This window comes from Pecten maximus, chromosome 3 (assembly GCF_902652985.1).
Source record: "Pecten maximus chromosome 3, xPecMax1.1, whole genome shotgun sequence".
Taxonomy (NCBI): domain Eukaryota; kingdom Metazoa; phylum Mollusca; class Bivalvia; order Pectinida; family Pectinidae; genus Pecten; species Pecten maximus.
Genome location: NC_047017.1, coordinates 51,366,348 through 51,385,221, shown reverse-complemented (window position 1 = coordinate 51,385,221; position 18,874 = coordinate 51,366,348). Strand labels below are relative to the sequence as shown.

The window sequence follows — 18,874 nt, the reverse complement described above, 5'->3', positions numbered from 1 at the left end:
GTAACTATGATTACAGACCACTCAAATCCTACTGATGATGGTAACTATAGTTACAGACCACTCAAATCCTATTGATGATGGTAACTATAGTTACAGACCACTCAAATCCTACTGATGATGGTAACTATAGTTACAGACCACTCAAATCCTACTGATGATGGTAACCCTAGTTACAGAGATCTTTAATTTTACTGATTGTGATAACCCTATTTACAGACAGCTGAAATCCTACTGATGATGGTAACTGTATAGTTATGGACATGTTATTCACTACTAATTTGAAGACGCAACAGTTAGAACATTTATTATCACAGATGTGTTGATATAATATCGAGTTATTGATACTGTAAACGTATGAACAAGTAAGTATATACTGACAACTTCAATACTATTATTGACATTATTATGATACATGTACTAGTATACTGATAGCTTTATAGTCACTCCTACTTGATTTAACTTTGTACTGTAAACTGATTTGCTAAACTGACAAATTTATTGCATACCTTCAACTCCCACATCTGACCTCAAAACTTACTAAAAATCATGCACTATATTGTGATGGTGGACAGAGACAAATTTGGCACACAAAATAATGATAAAACAGTATGCCCCCGACTTGGTAAGTTGTATAGGTACAGTGAACATTGCATGTGATTTCCCTTTGATTTGATAAAGTCTTTTATCTGTGAAAGATGGAATATGGTTTTCCAACTGACATCAAGTCAAAAGTTCTGTGAAACACTGTTTACACCTTTTCGTTATATTCTGAGAACAGATTTGATACTAAATCAAGTAGGATAGACATTCAGTGACATCAGGTACATATGTACTTCTATAACAGTTATCACAAACCTAACAGAAATTATCGTCCCTTGTCGTAACATATATGGACATTACATGTGATGAACACAGTTATGTTAAAATTACAACATACAATTTAGGAATAATTTGATATCACACATTAATAATTGAATTCCTTTTGCGTGGGGTTATCAAGGAATATTCTACATTGCTCAGTTCTTAACATGATAAATTATTTCATTATAACAAATATCATTTGACAGATATTTAAATTTGTCTGTATGTGCATTATAAAAGCTTATATACAAACATATAAATACAAATTGACAGTTAAATCACCCCCCTCCCTCCCCCAATAGCACTACAACAATATGTATAATACAATATATTTACAAGGTCTGCATTCGTGCTACAGAAACTGACCATACCCGATGGTCAGTCCTGAATCAAGAGTCTGTGACTCTGGAGTGATCAAAACATACCCAATGATCACTTGTGAGTTTGAGTCTGTGACTCGGGAGTGATCAAAACATACCCAATGATCAATAGTGAGTTTAAGAGTCTGTGACTCGGGAGTGATAAAAACCTACCCGATGATCACTTGTGAGTTTAACAGTCTGTGACTCAGTGACTCGGGAGTGATCAAAACCTACCCTATGATCACTTGTGAGTTTAACAGTCTGTGACTGAGTGACTCTGGAGTGATCAAAATGTACCCAATGATCACTTGTGAGTTTAAGAGTCTGTGACTCGGGAGTGATCAAAACACTAAAACAATGATAATACATAACATTGGAGATAGCTGGCTGATCATGTCTTTGGTTATTTGATATTCTATTGTGTAATCAAAATTTAACATAAAATTTTGGATAGTACCAAATCATAGATATATAAAATTCAGGATATTATGTACTAGTATTGAACATTAAATCCAGGTTAACAGATCATAGCTTTAGTCACTCATCAGTAATTTCTGCCAAGCAAGTATAAAGTTGGAAAATAATAACTGAGTAAAAACCAAAATGTATTATCTACAATTTGATTGCAGATTTAATGGACAATATTATTTGGCAAATACTTTGAAACCTTTACCGCAACACTCCAATGAGTTTGTTAATAAGTATAAAATACACTATATAAGCAATACTTTATATAACAGTATTGGTGTATTTCAAAGAAATGAGCAGAATTAATTTTTATAATAGCAATTCCCCTCATACTGCTGGAGAGTAATCACATTAAAGACAAAAGTCAATTCAGGAATCTAACCCCAATGGACCTGGTAATCTGGGCCCCTAAGGCATTAAGGACTCTTTTACATACATACTCAGAGCCAGGAATAATTCTTTTTCTCCCTAACTCAGAAAGGAACTATTTAGGCATAAAACATCATACCATGCATTGGCATCTGACTCTAATATAACATCATCTTATGGTAAGTAGTGATATTATTCAATATGGTTTGATATTGTTTAACACCACTTCAACAGCTATAGATTTAAAACTATCTTATAGAACAGATCTGATAAAGGGTTAGAGAAATCGTGCACTGGCAGTATCATTGAAACAACAGGTTGTAATTCAAATGGAAACAACAGGCATGCCATTCCATTTGACATCCATTTATATGATGCCACATGTACACTGTAACAAGGATGTTGAATCATTCCCATTTGGAATCACTTCACGACAACAGACATAGGAGGAAAAGAGTTTTTATAAACTATGTGAGGGTAATATGTGTGGCCTAAATGTCAACAAGGTTTTCTTCAGACAACACAACTCAGAATTTTTGATTCTCACGTACATCTGACAGGTGAATCAGATCTAGATCGTCTAACACATGATTTAGTTACAACCGAAAATCAAAACTTGGCAGTAGGAAATGTATCTTTAAATATTCGTATAAAATAACGTACAAACTACCGTTACTACGATCATAAACAATCCAGCATGTTAGAAAAGCAGAGATGGGTAGAACAAAGACATGACAATAAATCTAAATATCCGATGATTATTAACAATATTTCTACAAATCTATGTTCATTGTATTTCCTTGTTGTCCTCGTCTATTTGTATTTCAATATCTTCATTGTCAGATTCCTCTTCTGTTCTGTTGTCCAGAAGTGGGGCATCTGAAATAAAAAATTGACAGGATTCTTAACTGTTCAGTAACTGTACCATTATCCAAAAAAATCAATCATAGATAGATGATAACTAGAATTATATGAGTGAAGTATTCATGATCACTCCAAGCTTTAGAGCTAACCAAAACAAGTTTTCTTTTTAATTTGCCCATACACTAACAGTATTGGTGTTGATCCTTAAAAGAAGATTCATGCATTATCCCATCACCATCAAAGAGAAATTTTTGAAGGTCGAATGCATGGATGAAGGGTACATTTTATGTATATAATCAAAACTTTGTGATTTATCTGCCTACCTTCTGTAGACAGATTCTCTCTTGATGTCTCCAAACTGCCAGCAGTAGCTCGGCCCGAGGCATTGGAAGGTCGCGAGGTAACACTGTCCAGCGTATCCACAGTAACACTGTCCATCGTATCCACGGTGACGGATGTGGAGGCATCACTGATACTCACATTGACAGTGTCTATAGAACCAAACACCTCCGATATACCGTCCCTGTTGACTGTACTCATGGTGTTGATGGAATGTCTGCTACTTACTGTGTCTGCCTGGCTATTGTTACGCAGACTGGAGGGAATGTTTGGTAGGGGTCTGTAATCGGCAGCAGATGACACACAATCTTCTGCTATTTCCCTTACAGACCTGCTCGGTCCTAATGACCTTGACCTTGTAGCCTCTTCATATGATGGCAGTCTTGCTGCCTCATAACCAATCAAAGCCACTCTGTCGTGTTCGTCTATGGTGTTGTTATAGACGCGGGAGTATGGGGGTGGTGTGCCCCCTACCTGTGGATACAGACGTCCCTGTGGCTTTCTACGTCGGAACACCATCACCACCATGACCAGTAACAACACACCCAACACACTACATGCGGTGGCAATGACAATGGCCAGTGTGTTCATATGGCCACCTCCATCATCCATGTCTTTGTCTGCCGTCTGAATGGACTGGTCTGTAAAAATACAAGTATGCATACAAGTTTCCTTCAACAATAAAGATTAATGTTCAATTGTGATGTGCTTTATAGTGTAAGAATACATGAAAGGAATTAAAAACATGGAATAACACTTTAAGTCTGTTTAAAAGTGAGGTCTGGTCAGAGAATGTCCCAGGGTCATATTGTAAAGATGTAAGGTGGTTCTATATAAAGAGTTGCCTGCCCTGAATCATTAATGGACCTATAATATAGCCAAGCATGTGAAAATAGATTTTTTGTCATAACATATAAGTATTTTTCTTGATAAGATTTTCTCTAAAAAAAAAATCTTTTTGACAGTAAAATCCCAGCTTTGATGAACATATGATATAATTTGTTATGATGCATTGATCTATTTTTTTAGTATTTATCAAAAAGGGACTTGGAAATGGGCAATATTTTCTTCAAAATTCAACCTCAACCTAGTTTACATTCCTGCAACAGATAATTAGGTCAAACTAGATTCTGACATGAAACTATAGTGAACTTAATCAAATGAGGGGCTTATGGGTTATCTCATAATCTTTTTTTTTATATTACAAGTGGTCATTGGTGACCTTTGACCCTTTAACATTAAATTTCCATTTTATCATCCAAATTTAATAAAAGTGACAGTTACCTAGGGAACTAACACTTTCCACACATTAGCATATAACAATGTATTATCTCTTGAAACTTCAGCCTTTTGTAAAGGCCTTACATGATGTATTTTTGACAGTATACTCTCAGTTGTATTTTAGTAACTGCTGACCTTCACCTTAGGAACTTTTTAATCCCTAACTGTACATTTGCATATCACAGTGTTTCATCATGTGATATTTCAGAAAGTGTACTCATGTGGCTTTCTGGATTCAGAGAGTATTTCCAGAAAAAGTTTGACAGCTCTAATTTTCGTAAATGTGACCTTGACATTAGGAACATTTTAAACCCCATTGGGATCAAATGTGTCAAAGTGACATAGAAGTGAAGGAGGAAAAGACACAATAAACTAAAGGCCAAACAGGCTTATCTGTATTTCAGCCTAGTTTTAAAGCCTACTTACCTGAAGGAACACATGTTGGTCTAGTTTTAAAGCCTACTTACCTGAAGGAACACATGTTGGTCTAGTTTTAAAGCCTACTTACCTGAAGGAACACATGTTGGTATGCTTGCACTCCAGTTATTCTGTCCCTGACTATTTCGGACACAGCTAAGTTGATCTTCCCCAGCGAGTCGGAACCCATCAATACAGGTACACTCCACCATAGATCCAAGTTGTCTACATTGGTCAGGGTCAGATGCGTGGCTGTTACATGTACACTGACCGTTAGGGACCATTGGTAACTTGGAGCAGGGATCTGATCGAGCTGAAACAGTCCAAAACAGTAAGAAGGATGGTATTTGACTGTTGTATCTGTACCAACAAATATTACTCCCTTTCCATAAGATATTTAATTTCTATTCCTGATCTTTCTAGTGAAATGGACATTTTTCGATCCAGTTCCTGTTTTACATTTTTAAATATGCCTTTTCCATGGAAAAACATATGCTACAGGTTAAATCATTTACTACATAAAGTTTTAGTTTCAATAGAAACTATTTACGTTCAGTAACTGGCCAAACTTCAAATCAACATAAATTACATTTGTATTTTCATATATCAAAATATATGCCATATTTTTCTGAAATATACCCAGGACATGAACACATAACCTCCAATTCAAAATCAGGGGCTTATCCCAAGACAATGAAATGTCTTATTCTACGAAACAGATATACATATGGGTAGAGTTATTACCTGACATAGGCTTAATGCCGGTAACAGATATAGAAATAGTTTAACTTTATATGACAGTGATGATGATAACAAACCTACCCCCAGTGTTCATACAGATGGGTGGAGTTATTACCTGACATAGGCTTAATGCCGATAGCAGATATAGAAATAGTTTTACTTTATATGACAGTGATGATGATAAAAAACCTACCCCCAGTGTTCATACAGATGGGTGGAGTAATTACCTGACATAGGCTTAATGCCGATAACAGATATAGAAATAGTTTTACTTTATATGACAGTGATGATGATAACAAACCTACCCCCAGTGTTCATACAGATGGGTGGAGTAATTACCTGACATAGGCTTAATGCTGATAACAGATATAGAAATAGTTTTACTTTATATGACAGTGATGATGATAACAAACCTACCCCCAGTGTTCATACAGATGGGTGGAGTTATTACCTGACATAGGCTTAATGCCGGTAACAGATATAGAAATAGTTTTACTTTATATGACAGTGATGATGACAAACCTACCCCCAGTGTTCATACAGATGGGTGGAGTTATTACCTGACATAGGCTTAATGCCGATAACAGATATAGAAATAGTTTTACTTTATATGACAGTGATGATAACAAACCTACCCCCAGTGTTCATACAGATGGGTGGAGTTATTACCTGACATAGGCTTAATGCCGATAACAGATATAGAAATAGTTTTACTTTATATGAGATGATGATAACAAACCTACCCCCAGTGTTCATACAGATGGGTGGAGTTATTACCTGACATAGGCTTAATGCCGATAACAGATATAGAAATAGTTTTACTTTATATGAGATGATGATAACAAACCTACCCCCAGTGTTCATACAGATGGGTGGAGTTATTACCTGACATAGGCTTAATGCCGATAACAGATATAGAAATAGTTTTACTTTATATGAGATGATGATAACAAACCTACCCCCAGTGTTCATACAGATGGGTGGCATTTGAGACCACAGTTCATTAGTGCGACACTCCATTTCATCAGCTCCTCTGATTTTGGAGTTAATACAGTAATACTTGACATGTGTGCCTATAGGATAGGTGCCCTGGTTCTCTCTCATTACCAGGTCATTCATCCCAGGTATGACAGTCCATTTACCATTGGTCACATCCTGGGGTCTGTCACAGCCTGGTATCTTCACTACAAAATACATGCTTGGTATACATTAGGGTTCTATTAACCATGATGTTACTTAAAAAAAATGTTAGAACTCAACTCGATTTCAAAGAAAAATGATTCAAATAAATATTGAAGTTAAACAAGCATGCTAGGTATTGCTAAAACAATACATGTCCCTACCTGATCCCACTAAAAATAGTAACAGAGACCATGACCTTGACCTTGACTTGATCTGTAGCTATTCCTAATGAAGTTCATACCAACTTTCGCCAACATACCTTGAAACAGTTTCACCAGTAGAGGACTGGTAACTGGATGTTAATTAACACTGATTTGTTATAAAAGATCCAAGTATGAAAGTAAGTGCCAATCCTAACATCATATAAACACTTGATCCTAACATCATATAAACACTTGATCTTAACATCATATAACACTTGATCCTAACATCATACAAACACTTGATCCTAACATTATATAAACACTTGATCCTAACACCATATAAACACTTGATCCTAACATCATACAAACACTTGATCCTAACATCATATAAACACTTGATCTTAACATCATATAAACACTTGACCCTAACATCATATAAACACTTGATCCCAATCATATAAACACTTGATCCTAACATCATATAAACACTTGATCCTAACATCATACAAACACTTGACCCTAACATCATTTAAACACTTGATCCTAACATCATATAATCACTTGATCCTAACATCATATACACATTTGATCCTAACATCATATAAACACTTGATCCTAACATCATATAAACACTTGATCCTAACATCATCTAAACACTTGATCCTAACATCATATAAACACTTGATCCTAACATCATTTTAACACTTGATCCTAACATCATCTAAACACTTGATCTTAACATCATATAAACACTTGATCCTAACATCATATAACACTTGATCCTAACATCATCTAAACACTTGATCTTAACATCATACAAACACTTGATCTTAACATCATACAAACACTTGATCCTAACATCATATAAACACTTGACCCTAACATCAAATAAACACTTGACCCTAACATCATATAAACACTTGATCCTAACATCAAATAAACACTTGATCCTAACATCATATAACACTTGATCCTAACATCATATAAACACTTGATCCTAACATCATATAACACTTGATCCTAACATCATATAACACTTGATCCTAACATCATATAAACACTTGATCCTAACATCATATAACACTTGATCCTAACATCATATAAACACTTGATCCTAACATCATATAAACACTCGATCCTAACATCATATAACACTTGATCCTAACATCATACAAACACTTGACCCTAACATCATATACACACTTGATCCTAACATCATACAAACACTTGATCCTAACATCATATAAACACTAGCATATATACACATTTGATCCTAACATCATATAAACACTTGATGAATCGTAGGACACAATGTAGAGTGACTTACAGCACACTGGTCTAGCTCCAACCCATTTCCCTCCGGAGCAGTGGAGAGTGTAAAACGGAGTAAAGAGGTAGTCATCATAGGAGCCCCTAGATAACTGTTGGTATCCCGTGTCACACGTGTACGTGACAGGTGTGTCCTGTGTATACGGGGTCCAGCTATTGACGCGTTCAATCATACGAGCATGCCTCACCTCTGGAGGGGGAGGACATTCTGAAATGACAATTACATAAGGAATCAACTGCCCTAGTCATTCAGATATAACATCACAAATTTTACATAGCTAGCATGAGAGCGCAGGTTTACAGGTAACTGTACCTAAATTGGCAATAATTAAGAACTGCCCAGTCACAACCAAATAATCAAAATGCTAAGTTAACACCATAGTTGACAATACATGGATGATTTCTTAGTTTGCCTTACAGCATGGAAACTGATATGTTATTTCATACATTGTCGGGGCCTAAAACTGACATGTTATTTCATACATTGTCGGGGCCTAAAGTTACAATCACCTGTCTCATGCATGATGTATTTTTCAATGTAAAAACTTATTAAACGCTAAAATATGTGGTACATATTCATGGTATTTCTGTCACATTTATTGCAATGATTACACATACAACCCATTACCCTAAACATATATCCTAGCATTTTAGCACTCTTAAAAGGCAACTCAATGAACTCTCCAATTTTATGTTATTTTTACATAATATCTTAACCAAACGGAATAGAGCTTCTACACATATTACCTATGTCACTTGTGCAGTCTGGAATGTCGGACCAACCCTGGACCGTGACCCAACGTAAATCCTGGCTACAAACAATCTTCAGTGAGCTGAGAGACTGCTCATGAAATTTTATACTGTATTGACTGTCGCAGTGAACCTCGGCTGATTTCTTTGAGTGGTCCATTGTGACTTTGGCATGACTAAATGTTGGATTTGAGCAAGCCAAAACTGAAGAAGAATAGTAATATTTTTTAGCATGTGAAAATATAAACAATTTATTCCCTTTCCCCCTAAGGATTCTTTACACAAAATTCAGATAAAATATTTAGTTGTAGACAATCTGTGGATACAATCTGGTACAATTACAGACTTTCTCATAGGTAATATACAGATACTATCTGAGGTAAAACCCAGGACTTACTTGTTGACATGTACTATTTATAGACACAGTGAGGTAAAACCCAGGACTTACTTGTTGACATGTACTATTTATAAACACAGTGAGGTACAACCCAAGACTTACTTGTTGACATGTACTATTTATAGACACAGTGAGGTAAAACCCAGGACTTACTTGTTGACATGTACTTTTTATAAACACAGTGAGGTACAACCCAAGACTTACTTGTTGACATGTACTATTTATAGACACAGTGAGGTAAAACCAAGGACTTACTTGTTGACATGTACTATTTATAGACACAGTGAAGTAAAACCCAGGACTTACTTGTTGACATGTACTATTTATAGACACAGTGAGGTAAAACCCAGGACTTACTTGTTGACATGTACTATTTATAGACACAGTGAGGTACAACCCAGGACTTACTTGTTGACATGTACTATTTATAGACACAGTGAGGTACAACCCTGGACTTTCTTGTTGACATGTACTATTTATAGACACAGTGAGGTACAACCCAGGACTTACTTGTTGACATGTACTATTTATAGACACAGTGAGGTAAAACCCAGGACTTACTTGTTGACATGTACTATTTATAGACACAGTGAGGTAACAACCCAGGACTTGTTGACATGTACTATTTATAGACACAGTGAGGTAAAACCCAGGACTTACTTGTTGACATGTACTATTTATAGACACAGTGAGGTACAACCCAGGACTTACTTGTTGACATGTACTATTTATAGACACAGTGAAGTAAAACCCAGGACTTACTTGTTGACATGTACTATTTATAGACACAGTGAAGTAAAACCCAGGGCTTACTTGTTGACATGTACTATTTATAGACACAGTGAAGTAAAACCCAGGACTTACTTGTTGACATGTACTATTTATAGACACAGTGAAGTAAAACCCAGGACTTACTTGTTGACATGTACTATTTATAGACACAGTGAAGTAAAACCGAGGACTTATAATTACTTGTTGACATGTACTATTTATAGACACAGTGAAGTAAAACCGAGGACTTATAATTACTTGTTGACATGTACTATTTATAGACACAGTGAAGTAAAACCCAGGACTTACTTGCAGGTAATTTCCTGACACAGTGGGGTAGGGTGGCAGGCTGCCACTCTCCACTGGTACATAATAACTTGTTAGAGCCAAATAAACTGTAGCCTTCATCACACTCTACACTAGCCTCCAGGGAGTCAAGGGAGTATGTGTGTACTTTGGCATTAATAATATTAATTGGAGGACAATCACTTTCTGTAAAATATAAAGCAAACATATTTTTTTAAGTTTTATACACAATAATTTTTTATATTATGATTTTTTTAACAGTTTATTAAGTTACAGATGAAATAATTATTAATAAGAACATTCAATTTGTATTAAGGGATATGACAGCAATCATATTTTGTTTTCATGAGCTCAACGTGATTTGCAAAATGACATACCTTTTGACCAGCAAGTCTTTAATGATACAGCAATAAGGAAGTAGTACAAGCAGAATCTAGAGAAGCACATTTCTTCCATTTTATATATATATACACAGCGTAGCTGAAATAAAGGAAATACATCAAAATTAATCCTTTTTATAACAATGAAACATAAAAAGGAAATACATTAATAAAAACACAGTGAGAGATACCCAACTCCCCAAATCAATAAAATAAATATTATAAGGGCTTCAAGAAATATTTTGCACACAAGCTTTTATTTCAAAAGTTGTCAATTATGACCTTAAATAGTGCTTTAGAATCCACGGAACTGAAAAGAGTATTCATATCAAGGACTCTGATCTTTCTTACTCTGAATGGATCAAGCTGTTATATGGTGTGACAAGAACTATTTTATATAAGAGGACAAAAAAAATGAAGTTCACTATTAAACAAAATCATAAGCTATAGCACAGACTTATATTGTATATCATTTTATGATATACCGCTAGATGTGATTGTATTTGAAATTATTCGTTATAATCTATCAGTATAAGGTGATGATTTCAGCGATGGGTTCACGATTTATTCAGGTTAAGGCACATTAATGTTGCGAGTGGAGACAAATTAAATCAGCTCTTCCTAATGACCTACATGTATGTTTAATCATTTATACGTTTGCTTGATGATATTTCATTGTTTTGGCTTGTCAATATGTGACACTTTAGTCGAGACAAAAATGTGATTTATTTGTTCTAACTTAGACTATATATATAATTGTTGACCATATATATAATTGTTAACATTTTCCATGGAGAAATCTCTACTGTATTTACATTAATTTTGTCATTGTTTTGTTCAAGTATAAATAAAAACTTCAGGAAGTCGAATTACTTATTTTCGAATTATTATGAAGCTATCGATAATGGTGAAAAGGACAATATGATCATATCCATGCCTAGTAATGAGAAGTGTGTTCAAAATTGAAATAAAAATCCGAGTTTGTGAAGATTATTCATACATTGTTACAGTGATCAAATGACTGTCATTAGTGAAAAAATCACACATCACGGTCTTATCGTCATAGTAAGCAATGTCGTCCTAATTATGTTTTATAACTCACGTGTGTCGTATGATTACCATCATATAAATGATTATGTTACTTTAAGCTTAACCCACAAATATACCTAAGTTCTTCCTCTGTGTTGTTGTGTTCCTTCCCTCAAGACGCCATATTGGGTAAATTGACATCAAATGTGTAGGAGATGCGCATGACCGGAAGTTTAAAATATAAATATTGTTTGGAAGCGGTGAAACGTGCTTCTCGTGTGCTGGATATGCACCTCACACAAGCCCATTTGTGAGCTATCTTGTGATCTGATTAAGAAAATAATGATATTTGGATTACTCAGGACGATATATCTTGCAAAATCATAATAGAGACCAACGACAGGTGCGTGCTAGCAGGTGTTTTCTAAGAGGTGCGAGCAAAGCCCTGACTTGTTCAAAGTATGATGAAAATAATTATTTACAGCCCGTCTGTGATACATTTATGCAGCTACAGAAGTGAAAAACCACAATGGTATTAGAAAAATGTATGCGAAAAATTGGACTGGGCAGAATCATTGTTTTATTGGCAGTGGCAATAATTTTTCTTCAAATTGCACATTTTTATTCCTTGACTTACTTGAATTCAAGAGAACCAGAGTTGGCAGGAAAACGACAGCATCAAAAGATAACAACAAAGTTATCTCCTAATCCGAGAAACATTATACAGCGGCTGCAAAATTCCCATCTTATGGACAGTAGTGGATCTTACTACCTTATAAGGAATTTACTTTTACCCGAAAGTGAACATACAAGATCAGATCACACAAATGACCACAATGATGTCACCCTGGTCACTCAATGCTCAGCTAATCATCTTGATGACCTTGTTGAATTGACTGAACGTTGGGATGCAGCAGTGTCCATCTCCGTTTTTACATACGACAGTGATTTTCCATTTGCTATTAAAGCAATTCTTTATTTTCATAAGTGTTTTAACAAAATTAGGAAAAATGTTTTCTTAAATATAATTTATCCCATTGATAGACCGCCACTGAGATCCGACATTGAACAGATTCCTCATGAAGAAACAAACTGTGATATGCCATTTAAAGACTTAAAGACTACAAACAATAAGAATTATGCAGTGTCTGGAATTGAATATCCTCACAATATATTGAGGAATTTTGCCTTAAAAGGTGCAAACACACCTTATGTGTTTGTTGTTGATATTGATATGATTCCATCTAGTAATTTATTACAGAAGTTCAGAACTTTTTTAAAAAGATATAAGTCATCAGATGAACAGAGTCCAAAACAGGATAAAGTTGCTTTTGTTGTGCCAAGTTTTGAAGCCAAAGAATCTATAAAAATTCCAGAGACCAAAGAAATGTTACTGACTCAGATGAAATCAAACAATGTCCGCCCTTTCTATGTGGAAGCCTGTCAGCGTTGCCAGAAGCAGACTCGTTATAATGAGTGGAAGAAGTTGGTGGATGTTAATTTCCTGGATGTAGGTTACAGTGTAGACTGGAAGGATCCCTGGGAACCATTCTTTATCACAGATAGAAATTTACCTTTATATGATGAGAGGTTTAAACAGTATGGATTCAACAGAATAAGTCAGGTAAAATCTCACTAATAATATTTTTGAAATGATAACTGATATATTTACCTGTATTTATCTGGCTTGTAATAAGTCCACTCACATATTTTGTTATCTAGCTAGTAAAATCAAAATGCTAATAAATGCTCTTTGATTGTCCTGCTTTAATTATTAAACCAGACCCCCTTGAGTCAAAGTCCTTGTATTAGTTTCCTGGACTTATTACAGGACAAGTATGGAATATACCACAGGGACTTTGTACAAATTTCCGACCCATTGTCCATATATATGTATTAAATTACATATATATTGTAGTATGGCTTGGGAAGTTGTGAAAAGTCCCTGTGGTATGTCAATAGTTGTCCTGTAATAAGCCAACAATAGTATATCATAGTATGGACTGGGAACTCATGCCAAGTCCATGTGATCTATAACAGTAAGAATAACAAGAGGGCCATGGCCCTTAACGGTCATTTGACTATTGAATCATTATAGAAAGCAAAATTACAGCAAAGTTCCCCTTTTGGGGCCCCACCACTTGGGCCCCATGAGTCACACCAGCCTCATTTATATAAAATATGATTGCCCCATCCTCAAGGATATCTTACAACAAATATGGTTATAATCCACTTAAGGTTTAAAAAAAAGTAGGGTTTTTAAAGCAAAATTTCAACAAATTAATGTTCCTCTTTTTTGGGCCCGCCTCTCTATCCCCAGGGGTTGTACAAGCCTCATTTATATAAAATATGATGGCTCTCTTTCAAGAATGAAACACCTCAAATCTTAGTTGTAATCCACCCTTGGGTTAAGGAGGAATAGAGTTTTAAAGCAAAATTTCCCTTTTTGGGCCCGTCCCTCTTTCCCAAGGGTTCGGACCAGCCTTATTTATCTAAAATATGATGGCCCTCCCCAAATTATGTTTCACTCTAGATTTGGTAATCCACTTTATGGTTAAGGAGGAATAGCATTTTGAAAGTTTAATGGTAGACGTTGACAGATGGAGCACAATGGTTATAGGTCATCCTGACCCTTTGGGTCAGATGACCTAATAAAACCATTGATTTATAGATTATTCAATTTTCGGATTAAGGATTGTGATTAAAGATGCCAAACATTTATATTAATTCATATTATTTTTATATTTTTCAAAAATATTTCATTAATTTTATCAATCATTAATACTTCATAAACGTATCTGTATTCTTTCAGGTTTGTGAAATGCACATAGCTGGATACAGGTTTGATGTTTTGAATAGTGCATTCCTAGTTCACAAAGGATTTAAATTTGCTGGACAATTTCACAAAGGAAAAGAAGAGGAACTTGAAAAAAACAGAATATTGTTTAGAAATTTCAAGGAAGAGTTAAAATCTAAGTATCCGGAATCTACTCGGCGATGCTATTGATTTTTTCCAAGCATTATTTTTGCTAAAAATTCTTATCTTGTGATCAGGAAAATGATACTGACCTGTTTTTATTTTATGTAAAAAGACACAGACAATTCATAAATATGCTCTACTGAGACTGTGCTGGCATTTAATTTATATATGCTATCCTCCCAAATTATCAGAACATAATTCTTGAGTTATAATACTGAAACATGAATTATGAAATAAATTCATCAACAAGTTTTTATAGAGGGGAAAATCTGCTTCCAGTTAAGTCCTGCTCCAGTCACAAGCCTGTAGGGCTGTGTCCCTCTACCCTGTCATCACCACCAATCTGAGTGTACCACCACCTGGTCACCACCAGTCTGAGTGTACCACTACCCTGTCATCACCAGTCTGAGTGTACAACTACCCAGTCACCACCAGTCTGAGTGTACCACTACCCAGTCACCACCAGCCTGAGTGTACCACTACCCTGTCACCACCAGTCTGAGTGTACCACTACCCAGTCACCACCAGTCGGAGTGTACCACTACCCAGTCACCACCAGTCTGAGTGTACCACTACCCTGTCACCACCAGTCAGAGTGTACCTCTACCCTGTCACCATCAGTCTGAGTGTACCACTACCCTGTCACCATCAGTCTGAGTGTACCACTACCCAGTCACCACCAGTCTGGGTGTACCACTATCCTGTAACCACCAGTCTGAGTGTACCACCACCTGGTCACCACCAGTCTGGGTGTACCACTATCCTGTCACCACCAGTCTGAGTGTACCACCACCTGGTCACCACCAGTCTGAGTGTACCACTACCCAGTCACCACCAGTCTGAGTGTACCACTACCCAGTCACCACCAGTCTGAGTGTACCACTACCCTGTCACCACCAGTCTGAGTGTACCACTACCCAGTCACCACCAGTCTGAGTGTACCACTACCCAGTCACCACCAGTCTGAGTGTACCACTATCCTGTCACCACCAGTCTGAGTGTACCACCACCTGGTCACCACCAGTCTGGGTGTACCATTATCCTGTCACCACCAGTCTGAGTGTACCACTACCCTGTCACAACTAGTCTGAGTGTACCACCACCTGGTCACCACCAGTCTGAGTGTACCACTACCCAGTCACCACCATTCTGAGTGTACCACTACCCTGTCACCACCAGTCTGAGTGTACGACTAGCCAGTCACCACCAGTCTGGGTGTACCACTACCCTGTCACCACCAGTCTGAGTGTACGACTACCCAGTCACAACCAGTCTGAGTGTACCACTACCCTGTCACCACCAGTCTGAGTGTACCACTACCCTGTCACCACCAGTCTGAGTGTACCACTACCCTGTCACCACCAGTCTGAGTGTACCACTACCCAGTCACCACCAGTCTGAGTGTACCACTATCCTGTCACCACCAGTCTGAGAGTACCACTACCCTGTCACCACCAGTCTGAGTGTACCTCTACCCAGTCACCACCAGTCTGAGTGTACCACTACCCTGTCACCACCAGTCTGAGTGTACCACTACCCTGTCACCACCTGTCTGAGTGTACCACTACCCTGTCACCACCAGTCTGTGTGTACCACTACCATGTCACCACCAGTCTGAGTACCACTACCCTGTCACCACCATTCTGAGTGTACCACTTCCCTGTCACCACCAGTCTACTCATACCAATAACTGGTGGAGACTGTTAATCACAGACACACAATTAGCTACCCATTGTAATACCCAGTAAACGTAATACGTACATTGAAGCCTTTAATTCTTTATGTTCAATTTGCCTTAGAATGTTGTATATATTTGTATGTGTATATGTATGATGTGCAACTCTATCAGTATTTATGCATGAAGAATTTATCATGATATTTGTATATTTTTGGAAATAAAATTTAATTCAGTATTAAAATATATTATTTTGTTAACTGTGAAGCCTGTCAGATTCTTGTACCAGCATATTCCTCTACTGCTCTGTGCAAAAAAAAGGTCTTTCAAAACAAATTTGTGCACATGAAAACTTGAGGTTTGTATGAAATACAAAAGAACACAATATGGAACTTGAAACTTCCTTTGACAAGCCAATGAAAGAATAGAACCAGAACGTAATTTTTAACAGATGTGGTAAGTTTTAATCCTCTAGACCTTTTGTCCTCGAGCTCTTCATGTTTGATGTATTAATGGTTTATTATATATTTAACCTTTAACCTCGTTCAACTTACATACTTAAACTCAGTTACAGGATATTCACATGACTAAAGTATAATTATGTGAATTTTGATCAAAATCCCTTTATGAAATGAAGATGCTAGAACACTGAAAAACTTCGGTATTTGGTGTAACTCTCGTAATTACTTAGCCACAATCAATATTGCTTGTCTAGAGAGAACTTTTCTGTAGCTCAATCTAGTGGTAAGCCAGATGTCCACGGTTTGAACCTAACAGGGGCATTAAATAAAAATAATTTTTATGCGCTCTATTACACATACATACAAATTGGACAAAGAGGAAAACTATAGTTCCCCCCTCCCCCCTCCCGTTTCACCAGTAGAGCACCAAAATGGCATCTCAAGTGATATGAATCCTCTCGCTATTTAACATTGACCAATACACAACAAAAGATAGTAAGAATTGTCTAATGACAATGTTGCTAAAGAAAACACTACTGAATATAATGAGGTGAGAGTTAAGAGTTTTAAGTATCAGAACTATATACAAATGTATGATAATTAATGAAGTTGCATAATTGGTAGAGGGAGGATGACAAAAGTCTATTTACATAAGTTTGTTCCAGGAGATTGAAAGCAAATCCATTCAAGAGATCCTAGTTGTAAGTGAATGAAGTTATAGGAAAATCAGGTACAATCATATATACTTGCCTTGTCTGTGGTATAATTAATGAAGCCGGTAGAGTGAGGATGTCAAACAGCAAAAGTAAGTGACCTCAATTTTGACCCCAGGAGGTTGAAACCCATTTTCCCAAAAGATGATGGTGACGAGTAAGTGTACAGCATTTCAGGGCTAGGAGAAAACTAACATTAATTGAACTTTTACAAAAGATGAAGGTAGTGAGTCAGTGTATTAAGTTTTAGGACAATCGGGAAATTAACGAAGTCTGTTGAACATGGACTTCAAAAAATTATCCTTCAGTAGCAGTGATCTCAGTTTCGGCTTGTTGAAAGTTAATTGAAATGCAAATTCGTACAAGAGATGATGCTTTTAAATAAGTTTTATATAGTTTGAGGAAAATTGAATCATTAATGAAGTCGATAGAGCACGGACCTACAAAATATAGTCATAGTAGCAAGCACCTCATTTTTTACCCCAGGTGTTCGAAATGCAACCTCATACAAGGGATGATGGTTGTAAATGTAAGAAGTTTCAGGACAATTAGATTGTTAATGAACTTGGTAGAGCAAGGACATCAAAAATATATTTATAGTAACAATGACCTCATTTTTAACCCAGATGGTTGAAATGTGAATTCATATTAGATGATGGTTGTAAGTGTAGAAAGTTTCAGGACAACTGGTTCAGTAATGAAATCGGCAGAGCAAGGACGTCATTTGATATAATGTACAAGCCTATCCTTATTCCCCTCACTGAGTGTCATAAACCCTAAATGTCATTCACTTTAATCAGTTGAAACATATTGACAAATAACGTCATTTTATAAAACTGAGTGAAATTCTTAAAGTATGCCAACTTAATTAGACCAAAGTGGACTTGTCTGTTTATTTATCAAATTAATGTCATGGGTCATTATTGTAAGTCCATTGCAATACTATAATGGTACCAGAAGACTATTAAAAGGTGTCATTATATCAGAGAGGAGATAGTAACAAGACCAGAATTCCACGAAGGGTGATGTGTCTCCTGCTCACGTACACTTAATTAA

The 18,874-nt window shown here is 36.3% G+C and overlaps 2 protein-coding genes across 2 annotated transcripts in view; one reads left to right on the top strand and one right to left on the bottom strand.

Moving 5' to 3' along the window:
- LOC117322804 (tetratricopeptide repeat protein 13-like) overlaps nucleotides 1–12,227 on the bottom strand; it is a 67,103-nt gene extending 54,876 nt beyond the window's left edge. Inside the window, exons 1-9 of the mRNA XM_033877748.1 lie at nucleotides 12,127–12,227; nucleotides 10,958–11,060; nucleotides 10,584–10,766; nucleotides 9,104–9,310; nucleotides 8,355–8,564; nucleotides 6,662–6,886; nucleotides 5,053–5,274; nucleotides 3,248–3,904; nucleotides 2,855–2,939 (exon numbers count right to left, since the gene is read on the bottom strand). Of these exons, the coding sequence (XP_033733639.1) occupies nucleotides 2,855–2,939; nucleotides 3,248–3,904; nucleotides 5,053–5,274; nucleotides 6,662–6,886; nucleotides 8,355–8,564; nucleotides 9,104–9,310; nucleotides 10,584–10,766; nucleotides 10,958–11,036 (1,868 nt within the window). The 5' untranslated portion in view covers nucleotides 11,037–11,060; nucleotides 12,127–12,227. The remainder of the gene's footprint in view (nucleotides 1–2,854; nucleotides 2,940–3,247; nucleotides 3,905–5,052; nucleotides 5,275–6,661; nucleotides 6,887–8,354; nucleotides 8,565–9,103; nucleotides 9,311–10,583; nucleotides 10,767–10,957; nucleotides 11,061–12,126) is intronic.
- Nucleotides 12,228–12,252: 25 nt separating this feature from the next.
- LOC117324508 (beta-1,4-glucuronyltransferase 1-like) lies at nucleotides 12,253–16,882 on the top strand. The gene is made up of 2 exons (XM_033880408.1): nucleotides 12,253–13,613; nucleotides 14,802–16,882. Exons 1-2 carry the CDS (start codon nucleotides 12,519–12,521, stop codon nucleotides 14,994–14,996), a joined length of 1,290 nt encoding a protein of 429 aa, XP_033736299.1. The 5' UTR covers nucleotides 12,253–12,518; the 3' UTR covers nucleotides 14,997–16,882.
- The last annotated feature ends 1,992 nt before the right edge of the window (nucleotides 16,883–18,874 follow it).